The following is a 19,266-nucleotide window of genomic DNA, read 5'->3' on the forward strand; positions in this document are numbered from 1 at the left end:
TCTGACAGTAACAGTCCTGTAGATCATATATCAGTCTGATGGTAACAGTCCTGTAGATCATATATCAGTCTGACAGTAACAGTCCTGTAGATCATATATCAGTCTGATGGTAACAGTCCTGTAGATCATATCCTATCAGTCTGACAGTAACAGTCCTGTATATCATATCCTATCAGTCTGACAGTAACAGTCCTGTATATCATATCCTATCAGTCTGACAGTAACAGTCCTGTAGATCATATCCTATCAGTCTGACAGTAACAGTCCTGTAGATCATATATCAGTCTGACAGTAACAGTCCTGTAGATCATATATCAGTCTGATGGTAACAGTCCTGTAGATCATATCCTATCAGTCTGACAGTAACAGTCCTGTAGATCATATCCTATCAGTCTGACAGTAACAGTCCTGTAGATCATATATCAGTCTGACAGTAACAGTCCTGTAGATCATATCCTATCAGTCTGACAGTAACAGTCCTGTAGATCGTATATCAGTCTGACAGTAACAGTCCTGTAGATTATATCCTATCAGTCTGATGGTAACAGTCCTGTAGATCGTATATCAGTCTGACAGTAACAGTCCTGTAGATCATATCCTATCAGTCTGACAGTAACAGTCCTGTAGATCATATATCAGTCTGACAGTAACAGTCCTGTAGATCATATCCTATCAGTCTGACAGTAACAGTCCTGTAGATTATATATCAGTCTGACAGTAACAGTCCTGTAGATTATATATCAGTCTGACAGTAACAGTCCTGTAGATTATATATCAGTCTGACAGTAACAGTCCTGTAGATCATATATCAGTCTGACAGTAACAGTCCTGTAGATCGTATATCAGTCTGATGGTAACAGTCCTGTAGATCATATATCAGTCTGACAGTAACAGTCCTGTAGATTATATCCTATCAGTCTGACAGTAACAGTCCTGTAGATCATATCCTATCAGTCTGATGGTAACAGTCCTGTAGATCATATCCTATCAGTCTGATGGTAACAGTCCTGTAGATCATATCCTATCAGTCTGACGGTAACAGTCCTGTAGATCATATATCAGTCTGACAGTAACAGTCCTGTAGATTATATCCTATCAGTCTGACAGTAACAGTCCTGTAGATCGTATATCAGTCTGACAGTAACAGTCCTGTAGATTATATATCAGTCTGACAGTAACAGTCCTGTAGATCATATCCTATCAGTCTGACAGTAACAGTCCTGTAGATTATATATCAGTCTGACAGTAACAGTCCTGTAGATCATATCCTATCAGTCTGACAGTAACAGTCCTGTAGATCGTATATCAGTCTGACAGTAACAGTCCTGTAGATCATATCCTATCAGTCTGACAGTAACAGTCCTGTAGATCATATATCAGTCTGACAGTAACAGTCCTGTAGATCATATCCTATCAGTCTGACAGTAACAGTCCTGTAGATCATATATCAGTCTGACAGTAACAGTCCTGTAGATCATATCCTATCAGTCTGACAGTAACAGTCCTGTAGATCGTATATCAGTCTGACAGTAACAGTCCTGTAGATTATATATCAGTCTGACAGTAACAGTCCTGTAGATCATATCCTATCAGTCTGACAGTAACAGTCCTGTAGATTATATATCAGTCTGACAGTAACAGTCCTGTAGATCATATCCTATCAGTCTGACAGTAACAGTCCTGTAGATCGTATATCAGTCTGACAGTAACAGTCCTGTAGATCATATCCTATCAGTCTGACAGTAACAGTCCTGTATATCATATCCTATCAGTCTGACAGTAACAGTCCTGTAGATCATATATCAGTCTGACAGTAACAGTCCTGTAGATCGTATATCAGTCTGATGGTAACAGTCCTGTAGATTATATCCTATCAGTCTGACAGTAACAGTCCTGTAGATCATATATCAGTCTGACAGTAACAGTCCTGTAGATTATATCCTATCAGTCTGACAGTAACAGTCCTGTAGATCATATATCAGTCTGACAGTAACAGTCCTGTAGATCATATATCAGTCTGACAGTAACAGTCCTGTAGATCATATATCAGTCTGACAGTAACAGTCCTGTAGATCGTATATCAGTCTGACAGTAACAGTCCTGTAGATCATATCCTATCAGTCTGACAGTAACAGTCCTGTAGATCATATATCAGTCTGACAGTAACAGTCCTGTAGATTATATATCAGTCTGACAGTAACAGTCCTGTAGATCATATCCTATCAGTCTGACAGTAACAGTCCTGTAGATCATATATCAGTCTGACAGTAACAGTCCTGTAGATCGTATATCAGTCTGACAGTAACAGTCCTGTAGATCATATCCTATCAGTCTGACGGTAACAGTCCTGTAGATCATATATCAGTCTGACAGTAACAGTCCTGTAGATCATATCCTATCAGTCTGACAGTAACAGTCCTGTAGATCATATCCTATCAGTCTGACAGTAACAGTCCTGTAGATCATATCCTATCAGTCTGACAGTAACAGTCCTGTAGATCATATATCAGTCTGACAGTAACAGTCCTGTAGATCATATCCTATCAGTCTGACAGTAACAGTCCTGTAGATTATATATCAGTCTGACAGTAACAGTCCTGTAGATTATATATCAGTCTGACAGTAACAGTCCTGTAGATTATATATCAGTCTGACAGTAACAGTCCTGTAGATCATATATCAGTCTGACAGTAACAGTCCTGTAGATCGTATATCAGTCTGATGGTAACAGTCCTGTAGATCATATATCAGTCTGACAGTAACAGTCCTGTAGATTATATCCTATCAGTCTGACAGTAACAGTCCTGTAGATCATATCCTATCAGTCTGATGGTAACAGTCCTGTAGATCATATCCTATCAGTCTGATGGTAACAGTCCTGTAGATCATATCCTATCAGTCTGACGGTAACAGTCCTGTAGATCATATATCAGTCTGACAGTAACAGTCCTGTAGATTATATCCTATCAGTCTGACAGTAACAGTCCTGTAGATCGTATATCAGTCTGACAGTAACAGTCCTGTAGATTATATATCAGTCTGACAGTAACAGTCCTGTAGATCATATCCTATCAGTCTGACAGTAACAGTCCTGTAGATTATATATCAGTCTGACAGTAACAGTCCTGTAGATCATATCCTATCAGTCTGACAGTAACAGTCCTGTAGATCGTATATCAGTCTGACAGTAACAGTCCTGTAGATCATATCCTATCAGTCTGACAGTAACAGTCCTGTAGATCATATATCAGTCTGACAGTAACAGTCCTGTAGATCATATCCTATCAGTCTGACAGTAACAGTCCTGTAGATCATATATCAGTCTGACAGTAACAGTCCTGTAGATCATATCCTATCAGTCTGACAGTAACAGTCCTGTAGATCGTATATCAGTCTGACAGTAACAGTCCTGTAGATCATATCCTATCAGTCTGACAGTAACAGTCCTGTAGATCATATATCAGTCTGACAGTAACAGTCCTGTAGATCATATCCTATCAGTCTGACAGTAACAGTCCTGTAGATCATATATCAGTCTGACAGTAACAGTCCTGTAGATCATATCCTATCAGTCTGACAGTAACAGTCCTGTAGATTATATATCAGTCTGACAGTAACAGTCCTGTAGATCATATCCTATCAGTCTGACAGTAACAGTCCTGTAGATCGTATATCAGTCTGACAGTAACAGTCCTGTAGATCATATCCTATCAGTCTGACAGTAACAGTCCTGTAGATCATATATCAGTCTGACAGTAACAGTCCTGTAGATCATATCCTATCAGTCTGACAGTAACAGTCCTGTAGATCATATATCAGTCTGACAGTAACAGTCCTGTAGATCATATCCTATCAGTCTGACAGTAACAGTCCTGTAGATCGTATATCAGTCTGACAGTAACAGTCCTGTAGATTATATATCAGTCTGACAGTAACAGTCCTGTAGATCATATCCTATCAGTCTGACAGTAACAGTCCTGTAGATTATATATCAGTCTGACAGTAACAGTCCTGTAGATCATATCCTATCAGTCTGACAGTAACAGTCCTGTAGATCGTATATCAGTCTGACAGTAACAGTCCTGTAGATCATATCCTATCAGTCTGACAGTAACAGTCCTGTATATCATATCCTATCAGTCTGACAGTAACAGTCCTGTAGATCATATATCAGTCTGACAGTAACAGTCCTGTAGATCGTATATCAGTCTGATGGTAACAGTCCTGTAGATTATATCCTATCAGTCTGACAGTAACAGTCCTGTAGATCATATATCAGTCTGACAGTAACAGTCCTGTAGATTATATCCTATCAGTCTGACAGTAACAGTCCTGTAGATCATATATCAGTCTGACAGTAACAGTCCTGTAGATCATATATCAGTCTGACAGTAACAGTCCTGTAGATCATATATCAGTCTGACAGTAACAGTCCTGTAGATCGTATATCAGTCTGACAGTAACAGTCCTGTAGATCATATCCTATCAGTCTGACAGTAACAGTCCTGTAGATCATATATCAGTCTGACAGTAACAGTCCTGTAGATTATATATCAGTCTGACAGTAACAGTCCTGTAGATCATATCCTATCAGTCTGACAGTAACAGTCCTGTAGATCATATATCAGTCTGACAGTAACAGTCCTGTAGATCGTATATCAGTCTGACAGTAACAGTCCTGTAGATCATATCCTATCAGTCTGACGGTAACAGTCCTGTAGATCATATATCAGTCTGACAGTAACAGTCCTGTAGATCATATCCTATCAGTCTGACAGTAACAGTCCTGTAGATCATATCCTATCAGTCTGACAGTAACAGTCCTGTAGATTATATCCTATCAGTCTGACAGTAACAGTCCTGTAGATCATATCCTATCAGTCTGACAGTAACAGTCCTGTAGATCATATATCAGTCTGACAGTAACAGTCCTGTAGATCATATCCTATCAGTCTGACAGTAACAGTCCTGTAGATTATATCCTATCAGTCTGACAGTAACAGTCCTGTAGATCGTATATCAGTCTGATGGTAACAGTCCTGTAGATCGTATATCAGTCTGACAGTAACAGTCCTGTAGATCATATCCTATCAGTCTGACAGTAACAGTCCTGTAGATCGTATATCAGTCTGATGGTAACAGTCCTGTAGATTATATATCAGTCTGACAGTAACAGTCCTGTAGATTATATATCAGTCTGACAGTAACAGTCCTGTAGATCATATCCTATCAGTCTGACAGTAACAGTCCTGTAGATCATATATCAGTCTGACAGTAACAGTCCTGTAGATCATATATCAGTCTGACAGTAACAGTCCTGTAGATTATATATCAGTCTGACAGTAACAGTCCTGTAGATCATATACTATCAGTCTGACAGTAACAGTCCTGTAGATCATATATCAGTCTGACAGTAACAGTCCTGTAGATCATATCCTATCAGTCTGACAGTAACAGTCCTGTAGATCGTATATCAGTCTGACAGTAACAGTCCTGTAGATCATATCCTATCAGTCTGACAGTAACAGTCCTGTAGATCATATCCTATCAGTCTGACAGTAACAGTCCTGTAGATTATATCCTATCAGTCTGATGGTAACAGTCCTGTAGATCATATCCTATCAGTCTGATGGTAACAGTCCTGTAGATCATATATCAGTCTGACAGTAACAGTCCTGTAGATCATATATCAGTCTGACAGTAACAGTCCTGTAGATCATATATCAGTCTGACAGTAACAGTCCTGTAGATCATATCCTATCAGTCTGACAGTAACAGTCCTGTAGATCATATATCAGTCTGACAGTAACAGTCCTGTAGATCATATATCAGTCTGACAGTAACAGTCCTGTAGATCATATCCTATCAGTCTGACAGTAACAGTCCTGTAGATCATATATCAGTCTGACAGTAACAGTCCTGTAGATCATATATCAGTCTGACAGTAACAGTCCTGTAGATCATATATCAGTCTGACAGTAACAGTCCTGTAGATCATATCCTATCAGTCTGACAGTAACAGTCCTGTAGATCATATCCTATCAGTCTGACAGTAACAGTCCTGTAGATCATATATCAGTCTGACAGTAACAGTCCTGTAGATCATATATCAGTCTGACAGTAACAGTCCTGTAGATTATATATCAGTCTGACAGTAACAGTCCTGTAGATCATATCCTATCAGTCTGACAGTAACAGTCCTGTAGATCATATATCAGTCTGACAGTAACAGTCCTGTAGATCATATCCTATCAGTCTGACAGTAACAGTCCTGTAGATCATATATCAGTCTGACAGTAACAGTCCTGTAGATCATATCCTATCAGTCTGACAGTAACAGTCCTGTAGATCATATCCTATCAGTCTGACAGTAACAGTCCTGTAGATTATATCCTATCAGTCTGACAGTAACAGTCCTGTAGATTATATATCAGTCTGACAGTAACAGTCCTGTAGATCATATATCAGTCTGACAGTAACAGTCCTGTAGATCATATCCTATCAGTCTGACAGTAACAGTCCTGTAGATCATATATCAGTCTGACAGTAACAGTCCTGTAGATTATATCCTATCAGTCTGACAGTAACAGTCCTGTAGATCATATATCAGTCTGACAGTAACAGTCCTGTAGATCGTATATCAGTCTGACAGTAACAGTCCTGTAGATCATATCCTTTCAGTCTGACAGTAACAGTCCTGTAGATCATATATCAGTCTGACAGTAACAGTCCTGTAGATCATATCCTATCAGTCTGACAGTAACAGTCCTGTAGATTATATATCAGTCTGACGGTAACAGTCCTGTAGATTATATATCAGTCTGACAGTAACAGTCCTGTAGATCGTATATCAGTCTGACAGTAACAGTCCTGTAGATTATATCCTATCAGTCTGACAGTAACAGTCCTGTAGATCATATATCAGTCTGACAGTAACAGTCCTGTAGATCGTATATCAGTCTGACAGTAACAGTCCTGTAGATCATATCCTTTCAGTCTGACAGTAACAGTCCTGTAGATCATATATCAGTCTGACAGTAACAGTCCTGTAGATCATATCCTATCAGTCTGACAGTAACAGTCCTGTAGATTATATATCAGTCTGACGGTAACAGTCCTGTAGATTATATATCAGTCTGACAGTAACAGTCCTGTAGATCGTATATCAGTCTGACAGTAACAGTCCTGTAGATCATATCCTATCAGTCTGACAGTAACAGTCCTGTAGATCATATCCTATCAGTCTGACAGTAACAGTCCTGTAGATTATATCCTATCAGTCTGATGGTAACAGTCCTGTAGATCATATCCTATCAGTCTGATGGTAACAGTCCTGTAGATCATATATCAGTCTGACAGTAACAGTCCTGTAGATCATATATCAGTCTGACAGTAACAGTCCTGTAGATCATATATCAGTCTGACAGTAACAGTCCTGTAGATCATATCCTATCAGTCTGACAGTAACAGTCCTGTAGATCATATATCAGTCTGACAGTAACAGTCCTGTAGATCATATCCTATCAGTCTGACAGTAACAGTCCTGTAGATCATATCCTATCAGTCTGACAGTAACAGTCCTGTAGATCATATATCAGTCTGACAGTAACAGTCCTGTAGATCATATCCTATCAGTCTGACAGTAACAGTCCTGTAGATCATATATCAGTCTGACAGTAACAGTCCTGTAGATCATATCCTATCAGTCTGACAGTAACAGTCCTGTAGATCATATCCTATCAGTCTGACAGTAACAGTCCTGTAGATTATATCCTATCAGTCTGACAGTAACAGTCCTGTAGATTATATATCAGTCTGACAGTAACAGTCCTGTAGATCATATATCAGTCTGACAGTAACAGTCCTGTAGATCATATCCTATCAGTCTGACAGTAACAGTCCTGTAGATCATATATCAGTCTGACAGTAACAGTCCTGTAGATTATATCCTATCAGTCTGACAGTAACAGTCCTGTAGATCATATATCAGTCTGACAGTAACAGTCCTGTAGATCGTATATCAGTCTGACAGTAACAGTCCTGTAGATCATATCCTATCAGTCTGACAGTAACAGTCCTGTAGATCATATATCAGTCTGACAGTAACAGTCCTGTAGATCATATCCTATCAGTCTGACAGTAACAGTCCTGTAGATTATATATCAGTCTGACGGTAACAGTCCTGTAGATTATATATCAGTCTGACAGTAACAGTCCTGTAGATCATATATCAGTCTGACAGTAACAGTCCTGTAGATCATATATCAGTCTGACAGTAACAGTCCTGTAGATCATATATCAGTCTGATGGTAACAGTCCTGTATATTATATATCAGTCTGACAGTAACAGTCCTGTAGATCATATATCAGTCTGACAGTAACAGTCCTGTAGATCGTATATCAGTCTGATGGTAACAGTCCTGTAGATCATATATCAGTCTGACAGTAACAGTCCTGTAGATCATATCCTATCAGTCTGACAGTAACAGTCCTGTAGATCATATATCAGTCTGACAGTAACAGTCCTGTAGATTATATCCTATCAGTCTGACAGTAACAGTCCTGTAGATCATATATCAGTCTGACAGTAACAGTCCTGTAGATTATATATCAGTCTGATGGTAACAGTCCTGTAGATCATATATCAGTCTGACAGTAACAGTCCTGTAGATTATATCCTATCAGTCTGACAGTAACAGTCCTGTAGATCATATATCAGTCTGACAGTAACAGTCCTGTAGATCGTATATCAGTCTGACAGTAACAGTCCTGTAGATCATATCCTTTCAGTCTGACAGTAACAGTCCTGTAGATCATATATCAGTCTGACAGTAACAGTCCTGTAGATCATATCCTATCAGTCTGACAGTAACAGTCCTGTAGATTATATATCAGTCTGACGGTAACAGTCCTGTAGATTATATATCAGTCTGACAGTAACAGTCCTGTAGATCGTATATCAGTCTGACAGTAACAGTCCTGTAGATCATATCCTATCAGTCTGACAGTAACAGTCCTGTAGATCATATCCTATCAGTCTGACAGTAACAGTCCTGTAGATTATATCCTATCAGTCTGATGGTAACAGTCCTGTAGATCATATCCTATCAGTCTGATGGTAACAGTCCTGTAGATCATATATCAGTCTGACAGTAACAGTCCTGTAGATCATATATCAGTCTGACAGTAACAGTCCTGTAGATCATATATCAGTCTGACAGTAACAGTCCTGTAGATCATATCCTATCAGTCTGACAGTAACAGTCCTGTAGATCATATATCAGTCTGACAGTAACAGTCCTGTAGATCATATCCTATCAGTCTGACAGTAACAGTCCTGTAGATCATATCCTATCAGTCTGACAGTAACAGTCCTGTAGATCATATATCAGTCTGACAGTAACAGTCCTGTAGATCATATATCAGTCTGACAGTAACAGTCCTGTAGATCATATATCAGTCTGACAGTAACAGTCCTGTAGATCATATCCTATCAGTCTGACAGTAACAGTCCTGTAGATCATATCCTATCAGTCTGACAGTAACAGTCCTGTAGATTATATCCTATCAGTCTGACAGTAACAGTCCTGTAGATTATATATCAGTCTGACAGTAACAGTCCTGTAGATCGTATATCAGTCTGACAGTAACAGTCCTGTAGATTATATCCTATCAGTCTGACAGTAACAGTCCTGTAGATCATATATCAGTCTGACAGTAACAGTCCTGTAGATCGTATATCAGTCTGACAGTAACAGTCCTGTAGATCATATCCTATCAGTCTGACAGTAACAGTCCTGTAGATCATATATCAGTCTGACAGTAACAGTCCTGTAAATCATATCCTATCAGTCTGACAGTAACAGTCCTGTAGATTATATATCAGTCTGACAGTAACAGTCCTGTAGATCATATCCTATCAGTCTGACAGTAACAGTCCTGTAGATCATATATCAGTCTGACAGTAACAGTCCTGTAGATTATATATCAGTCTGATGGTAACAGTCCTGTAGATCATATCCTATCAGTCTGACAGTAACAGTCCTGTAGATTATATATCAGTCTGACAGTAACAGTCCTGTAGATCATATCCTATCAGTCTGACAGTAACAGTCCTGTAGATCATATATCAGTCTGACAGTAACAGTCCTGTAGATTATATATCAGTCTGACAGTAACAGTCCTGTAGATTATATATCAGTCTGACAGTAACAGTCCTGTAGATCATATATCAGTCTGACAGTAACAGTCCTGTAGATCATATATCAGTCTGACAGTAACAGTCCTGTAGATCATATATCAGTCTGACAGTAACAGTCCTGTAAATCATATCCTATCAGTCTGACAGTAACAGTCCTGTAGATTATATATCAGTCTGACAGTAACAGTCCTGTAGATCATATCCTATCAGTCTGACAGTAACAGTCCTGTAGATCATATATCAGTCTGACAGTAACAGTCCTGTAGATTATATATCAGTCTGATGGTAACAGTCCTGTAGATCATATCCTATCAGTCTGACAGTAACAGTCCTGTAGATTATATATCAGTCTGACAGTAACAGTCCTGTAGATCATATCCTATCAGTCTGACAGTAACAGTCCTGTAGATCATATATCAGTCTGACAGTAACAGTCCTGTAGATTATATATCAGTCTGACAGTAACAGTCCTGTAGATTATATATCAGTCTGACAGTAACAGTCCTGTAGATCGTATATCAGTCTGATGGTAACAGTCCTGTAGATCATATATCAGTCTGACAGTAACAGTCCTGTAGATTATATCCTATCAGTCTGACAGTAACAGTCCTGTAGATCATATATCAGTCTGACAGTAACAGTCCTGTAGATTATATATCAGTCTGATGGTAACAGTCCTGTAGATCATATCCTATCAGTCTGACAGTAACAGTCCTGTAGATCATATCCTATCAGTCTGACAGTAACAGTCCTGTAGATCGTATATCAGTCTGACAGTAACAGTCCTGTAGATCATATCCTATCAGTCTGACAGTAACAGTCCTGTAGATTATATATCAGTCCTACAGTAACAGTCCTGTAGATCATATCCTATCAGTCTGACAGTAACAGTCCTGTAGATCATATATCAGTCTGACAGTAACAGTCCTGTAGATCATATCCTATCAGTCTGACAGTAACAGTCCTGTAGATCATATATCAGTCTGACAGTAACAGTCCTGTAGATTATATATCAGTCTGACAGTAACAGTCCTGTAGATCATATCCTATCAGTCTGACAGTAACAGTCCTGTAGATCATATATCAGTCTGACAGTAACAGTCCTGTAGATTATATCCTATCAGTCTGACAGTAACAGTCCTGTAGATTATATCCTATCAGTCTGACAGTAACAGTCCTGTAGATCGTATATCAGTCTGACAGTAACAGTCCTGTAGATCGTATATCAGTCTGACAGTAACAGTCCTGTAGATCATATCCTATCAGTCTGACAGTAACAGTCCTGTAGATCATATATCAGTCTGACAGTAACAGTCCTGTAGATCATATCCTATCAGTCTGACAGTAACAGTCCTGTAGATTATATATCAGTCTGACGGTAACAGTCCTGTAGATTATATATCAGTCTGACAGTAACAGTCCTGTAGATCATATATCAGTCTGACAGTAACAGTCCTGTAGATCATATATCAGTCTGACAGTAACAGTCCTGTAGATCATATATCAGTCTGACAGTAACAGTCCTGTAGATCGTATATCAGTCTGATGGTAACAGTCCTGTAGATTATATATCAGTCTGACAGTAACAGTCCTGTAGATCATATCCTATCAGTCTGACAGTAACAGTCCTGTAGATCATATATCAGTCTGACAGTAACAGTCCTGTAGATTATATCCTATCAGTCTGACAGTAACAGTCCTGTAGATCATATATCAGTCTGACAGTAACAGTCCTGTAGATTATATATCAGTCTGATGGTAACAGTCCTGTAGATCATATATCAGTCTGACAGTAACAGTCCTGTAGATTATATCCTATCAGTCTGACAGTAACAGTCCTGTAGATCATATATCAGTCTGACAGTAACAGTCCTGTAGATCGTATATCAGTCTGACAGTAACAGTCCTGTAGATCATATCCTTTCAGTCTGACAGTAACAGTCCTGTAGATCATATATCAGTCTGACAGTAACAGTCCTGTAGATCATATCCTATCAGTCTGACAGTAACAGTCCTGTAGATTATATATCAGTCTGACGGTAACAGTCCTGTAGATTATATATCAGTCTGACAGTAACAGTCCTGTAGATCGTATATCAGTCTGACAGTAACAGTCCTGTAGATCATATCCTATCAGTCTGACAGTAACAGTCCTGTAGATCATATCCTATCAGTCTGACAGTAACAGTCCTGTAGATTATATCCTATCAGTCTGATGGTAACAGTCCTGTAGATCATATCCTATCAGTCTGATGGTAACAGTCCTGTAGATCATATATCAGTCTGACAGTAACAGTCCTGTAGATCATATATCAGTCTGACAGTAACAGTCCTGTAGATTATATATCAGTCTGACAGTAACAGTCCTGTAGATCATATCCTATCAGTCTGACAGTAACAGTCCTGTAGATCATATATCAGTCTGACAGTAACAGTCCTGTAGATCATATCCTATCAGTCTGACAGTAACAGTCCTGTAGATTATATCCTATCAGTCTGACAGTAACAGTCCTGTAGATCGTATATCAGTCTGACAGTAACAGTCCTGTAGATCGTATATCAGTCTGACAGTAACAGTCCTGTAGATCATATCCTTTCAGTCTGACAGTAACAGTCCTGTAGATCGTATATCAGTCTGACAGTAACAGTCCTGTAGATCGTATATCAGTCTGACAGTAACAGTCCTGTAGATCATATATCAGTCTGACAGTAACAGTCCTGTAGATTATATCCTATCAGTCTGACAGTAACAGTCCTGTAGATTATATCCTATCAGTCTGACAGTAACAGTCCTGTAGATTATATCCTATCAGTCTGACAGTAACAGTCCTGTAGATTATATCCTATCAGTCTGACAGTAACAGTCCTGTAGATCATATATCAGTCTGACAGTAACAGTCCTGTAGATCGTATATCAGTCTGACAGTAACAGTCCTGTAGATCATATCCTATCAGTCTGACAGTAACAGTCCTGTAGATCGTATATCAGTCTGATGGTAACAGTCCTGTAGATCGTATATCAGTCTGACAGTAACAGTCCTGTAGATCATATCCTATCAGTCTGACAGTAACAGTCCTGTAGATCGTATATCAGTCTGATGGTAACAGTCCTGTAGATTATATATCAGTCTGACAGTAACAGTCCTGTAGATTATATATCAGTCTGACAGTAACAGTCCTGTAGATTATATATCAGTCTGACAGTAACAGCCCTGTAGATCATATCCTATCAGTCTGACAGTAACAGTCCTGTAGATCATATCCTATCAGTCTGACAGTACCAGTCCTGTAGATTATATCCTATCAGTCTGACAGTAACAGTCCTGTAGATCATATCCTATCAGTCTGACAGTAACAGTCCTGTAGATCATATCCTATCAGTCTGACAGTAACAGTCCTGTAGATCATATATCAGTCTGACAGTAACAGTCCTGTAGATCATATCCTATCAGTCTGACGGTAACAGTCCTGTAGATCATATATCAGTCTGACAGTAACAGTCCTGTAGATCATATCCTATCAGTCTGACGGTAACAGTCCTGTAGATCATATATCAGTCTGACAGTAACAGTCCTGTAGATCATATCCTATCAGTCTGACAGTAACAGTCCTGTAGATCATATCCTATCAGTCTGACAGTACCAGTCCTGTAGATTATATCCTATCAGTCTGACAGTAACAGTCCTGTAGATCATATCCTATCAGTCTGACAGTAACAGTCCTGTAGATCATATATCAGTCTGACAGTAACAGTCCTGTAGATCATATCCTATCAGTCTGACAGTAACAGTCCTGTAGATTATATCCTATCAGTCTGACAGTAACAGTCCTGTAGATCGTATATCAGTCTGATGGTAACAGTCCTGTAGATCGTATATCAGTCTGACAGTAACAGTCCTGTAGATCATATCCTATCAGTCTGACAGTAACAGTCCTGTAGATCGTATATCAGTCTGATGGTAACAGTCCTGTAGATTATATATCAGTCTGACAGTAACAGTCCTGTAGATTATATATCAGTCTGACAGTAACAGTCCTGTAGATCATATCCTATCAGTCTGACAGTAACAGTCCTGTAGATCATATATCAGTCTGACAGTAACAGTCCTGTAGATCATATATCAGTCTGACAGTAACAGTCCTGTAGATCATATCCTATCAGTCTGACAGTAACAGTCCTGTAGATTATATATCAGTCTGACAGTAACAGTCCTGTAGATCATATCCTATCAGTCTGACAGTAACAGTCCTGTAGATCATATATCAGTCTGACAGTAACAGTCCTGTAGATCATATCCTATCAGTCTGACAGTAACAGTCCTGTAGATCGTATATCAGTCTGACAGTAACAGTCCTGTAGATCATATCCTATCAGTCTGACAGTAACAGTCCTGTAGATCATATATCAGTCTGATGGTAACAGTCCTGTAGATCATATATCAGTCTGACAGTAACAGTCCTGTAGATCATATATCAGTCTGACAGTAACAGTCCTGTAGATCATATATCAGTCTGACAGTAACAGTCCTGTAGATCATATCCTATCAGTCTGACAGTAACAGTCCTGTAGATCATATATCAGTCTGACAGTAACAGTCCTGTAGATCATATCCTATCAGTCTGACAGTAACAGTCCTGTAGATCATATCCTATCAGTCTGACAGTAACAGTCCTGTAGATCATATCCTATCAGTCTGACAGTAACAGTCCTGTAGATTATATCCTATCAGTCTGACAGTAACAGTCCTGTAGATTATATATCAGTCTGACAGTAACAGTCCTGTAGATCATATATCAGTCTGACAGTAACAATCCTGTAGATCATATCCTATCAGTCTGACAGTAACAGTCCTGTAGATCATATATCAGTCTGACAGTAACAGTCCTGTAGATTATATCCTATCAGTCTGACAGTAACAGTCCTGTAGATCATATATCAGTCTGACAGTAACAGTCCTGTAGATCATATCCTATCAGTCTGACAGTAACAGTCCTGTAGATTATATATCAGTCTGACAGTAACAGTCCTATCAGTCTGACAGTAACAGTCCTGTAGATCATATATCAGTCTGACAGTAACAGTCCTGTAGATCATATCCTATCAGTCTGACAGTAACAGTCCTGTAGATCATATATCAGTCTGACAGTAACAGTCCTGTAGATCATATATCAGTCTGACAGTAACAGTCCTGTAGATCATATATCAGTCTGACAGTAACAGTCCTGTAGATCATATATCAGTCTGACAGTAACAGTCCTGTAGATTATATCCTATCAGTCTGACAGTAACAGTCCTGTAGATCATATATCAGTCTGACAGTAACAGTCCTGTAGATTATATATCAGTCTGATGGTAACAGTCCTGTAGATCATATCCTATCAGTCTGACAGTAACAGTCCTGTAGATCATATCCTATCAGTCTGACAGTAACAGTCCTGTAGATCGTATATCAGTCTGACAGTAACAGTCCTGTAGATCATATCCTATCAGTCTGACAGTAACAGTCCTGTAGATTATATATCAGTCTGACAGTAACAGTCCTGTAGATCATATCCTATCAGTCTGACAGTAACAGTCCTGTAGATCATATATCAGTCTGACAGTAACAGTCCTGTAGATCATATCCTATCAGTCTGACAGTAACAGTCCTGTAGATCATATATCAGTCTGACAGTAACAGTCCTGTAGATTATATATCAGTCTGACAGTAACAGTCCTGTAGATCATATATCAGTCTGACAGTAACAGTCCTGTAGATCATATCCTATCAGTCTGACAGTAACAGTCCTGTAGATCATATATCAGTCTGACAGTAACAGTCCTGTAGATTATATCCTATCAGTCTGACAGTAACAGTCCTGTAGATTATATCCTATCAGTCTGACAGTAACAGTCCTGTAGATTATATCCTATCAGTCTGACAGTAACAGTCCTGTAGATCGTATATCAGTCTGACAGTAACAGTCCTGTAGATCGTATATCAGTCTGACAGTAACAGTCCTGTAGATCATATCCTATCAGTCTGATAGTAACAGTCCTGTTCACACCTCTCTGTCAGAACGAGACGAGACAGAAGATAGACCTGTTCCTCACCTCTCTCTGTTAGAACGGTGTGAGACAGACGATAGACCTGTTCCTCACCTCTCTCTGTCAGAACGGTGTGAGACGAGACAGAAGATAGACCTGTTCCTCACCTCTCTCTGTCAGAACGTTGTGAGACGATGTAAACCTGTTCCTCACCTCTCTCTGTCAGAACGGTGTGAGACGAGACAGAAGATAGACCTGTTCCTCACCTCTCTCTGTCAGAACGGTGTGAGACAGAAGATAGACCTGTTCCTCACCTCTCTCTGTCAGAACGAGACGAGACAGAAGATAGACCTGTTCCTCACCTCTCTCTGTCAGAACGGTGTGAGACAGAAGATAGACCTGTTCCTCACCTCTCTCTGTCAGAACGAGACGAGACAGAAGATAGACCTGTTCCTCACCTCTCTCTGTCAGAACGAGACGAGACAGAAGATAGACCTGTTCCTCACCTCTCTCTGTCAGAACGGTGTGAGACGAGACAGAAGATAGACCTGTATCTATATGGGTTCTATATGTGTGATGTTCCACCCCTCTCTCCCCCCTCCCCCCAGATTGATGTGCTCCAGGCGGAGGTGTCGGCCCTGAAGACCTTGGTCCTGTCCACGTCCCCCACCTCCCCCTGTCACGACCTTCCTGGGGGCTCCAAGGCTCCCTTCAAGAAGGGTCATGGCCGCAACAAGAGTACCAGCAGCGCCATGCTGGGCAGCGGGCAGGAACTGAGCGGCACACAGCCCATCGTACGAGACTGCAGAGAGGTAACACACACACACACACATCTCTCCCTCCTCTAGCTCTCTCTCTCTCTCTCCCTCCTCTAGCTCTCTATCTCTCTCTCCCTCCTCTAGCTCTCCCTCTTTAGGTCTGTCTCTCTCTTTTGCTCTCTCTCTAGCTCTCTTTCTAGCTCTCTCTCTTTCTCTTCTCTAGCTCTCTCTCTCTCCTCTAGGTCTCTCCCTCTCTCTCTCTATCTCTCTCTCCCTCCTCTAGCTCTCCCTGTTTAGGTCTGTCTCTCCCTTTTGCTCTCTCTCTAGCTCTCTTTCTAGCTCTCTCTCTTTCTCTTCTCTAGCTCTCTCTCTCTCCTCTAGGTCTCTCCCTCTCTCTCTCAAGCTCTCTCTCTAGCTCTCTCTCTCTCCTCTAGGTCTCTCTCTCCCTCCCTCCCCCTCTCTCTCTCTAGCTCTCTCTCTCTCCTCTAGGTCTCTCGCTTGCTCTTTCCACCCTTCCCCCTCCCTGTTTGCAGTGACCCTCATGAAGCTGGACTATCAGTAGGTATGAATAGGAGTGAAACAGATCTGTGAGCACTGTAATACAGCAGGATGAATCGTCCATAACTATCTTCCTGCAGGAGGCTGACGAGGGGATCTGGATGTGTGGTCTGTTGGTGTGTGGAAGTTATGTTGTTGAGGTATGTGTGTGACATTAGTGTCTACTTTGCTCCTCCTCCTCTTCCTCCACCCCCGACTCCTCCTTCCTCCACCCCTACTCTTCCTTCCTCCACCCCTACTCTTCCTTCCTCCACCCCTACTCTTCCTGCTCCTCCTTCCTCCACCCCTACTCTTCCTGCTCCTACTCCTCCTGCCTCCACCCCTACTCTTCCTACTCCTCCTTCCTCCACCCCTACTCTTCCTGCTCTTACTCCTCCTTCCTCCACCCCTACTCTTCCTGCTCCTACTCCTCTTCCTCCACCCCTACTCTTCCTACTCCTCTTCCTCCACCCCCTACTCCTCCTCCTGCTCCTCCTCCTTCCTCCACCCCTACTCTTCCTGCTCCTACTCCTCTTCCTCCACACCCTGCTCCTCTTCCTCCACCCCCCTACTCCTCTTCCTCCACCCCCCAATCCTCTTCCTCCTCCTCCTACTCCTCCTCTTCAGCTGGACAGTCTCCTGTTTAGTGAGTTTAAGTTGTGGAAGGAGGAGCCCAGTCTGGAGAGGAACAGCTCCTTCCTGGAGAGAGTCTACAGAGAGGACATCTACCCCTGTCTCACCTTCTCCAAGAGTGAGGTACACACCACACACACACACCTCACCACCTCCAAGAGTGAGGTACACACACACACACACACACACACACACACACACACACACACACACACACACACACACACACACACCTCACCTTTTCCAAGAGTGAGGTACACATCACACCTCACACACTCACATTTCACCTTCTCCAAGAGTGAGGTTCACACCTCACACACACACACACACACACACACACACACACACACACACACACACACACACACACACACACACACACACCCCTCACCTCCTCCAGGTACACTAATGCCCGGTGCAGGATGTATGATAGTTCATGAAGACCTATTCTGTGTCCTGCATGTCGTCAGCTCTATGATTTTAAAACTCATTAAAAATCCTAAATGACTCTAGCTGTTAACATTGTTTTACCAAGTGCTCTCTGTTTTGTCTGGTTTCATCAAGTACCCTCTGGGCTTCCGTAGTGACCAGATGGACTCACCAGTCTAAACTTATTTCACTCCTTAGTACCTGTGGTCGTATCCATATTCCATCAGGGAGCCAGTCTAATGTCTGGAGTTGTTATAACCTGTGTATTCCATCAGGGAGCAGTATAATGTCTGGAGCTGTTATAACCTGTGTATTCCATCAGGGAGCCAGTATAATGTCTGGAGCTGTTATAACCTGTGTATTCCATCAGGGAGCAGTATAATGTCTGGAGCTGTTATAACCTGTGTATTCCATCAGAGAGCCAGTCTAATGTCTGGAGCTGTTATAACCTGTGTATTCCATCAGGGAGCCAGTATAATGTCTGGAGCTGTTATAACCTGTGTATTCCATCAGGGAGCCAGTATAATGTCTGGAGCTGTTATAACCTGTGTATTCCATCAGGGAGCCAGTATAATGTCTGGAGCTGTTATAACCTGTGTATTCCATCAGGGAGCCAGTATAATGTCTGGAGCTGTTATAACCTGTGTATTCCATCAGGGAGCCAGTCTAATGTCTGGAGC

General features: G+C 40.9%; 1 protein-coding gene across 4 annotated transcripts in view; it reads left to right on the top strand.

Moving 5' to 3' along the window:
• Positions 1–19,266, top strand: part of LOC110517600 (rab-3A-interacting protein-like) — an 82,721-nt gene that overhangs the window by 42,150 nt on the left and 21,305 nt on the right. For all 4 annotated transcript variants that reach the window (XM_036956577.1, XM_036956576.1, XM_036956578.1 and 1 more), the window contains 2 exons: positions 16,838–17,041; positions 18,152–18,280. In XM_036956577.1, coding sequence (XP_036812472.1) covers positions 16,838–17,041; positions 18,152–18,280 — 333 coding nt within the window. The remainder of the gene's footprint in view (positions 1–16,837; positions 17,042–18,151; positions 18,281–19,266) is intronic.

The sequence above is a fragment of the Oncorhynchus mykiss genome, chromosome 21 (genome assembly GCF_013265735.2).
Source record: "Oncorhynchus mykiss isolate Arlee chromosome 21, USDA_OmykA_1.1, whole genome shotgun sequence".
Classification (NCBI taxonomy): domain Eukaryota; kingdom Metazoa; phylum Chordata; class Actinopteri; order Salmoniformes; family Salmonidae; genus Oncorhynchus; species Oncorhynchus mykiss.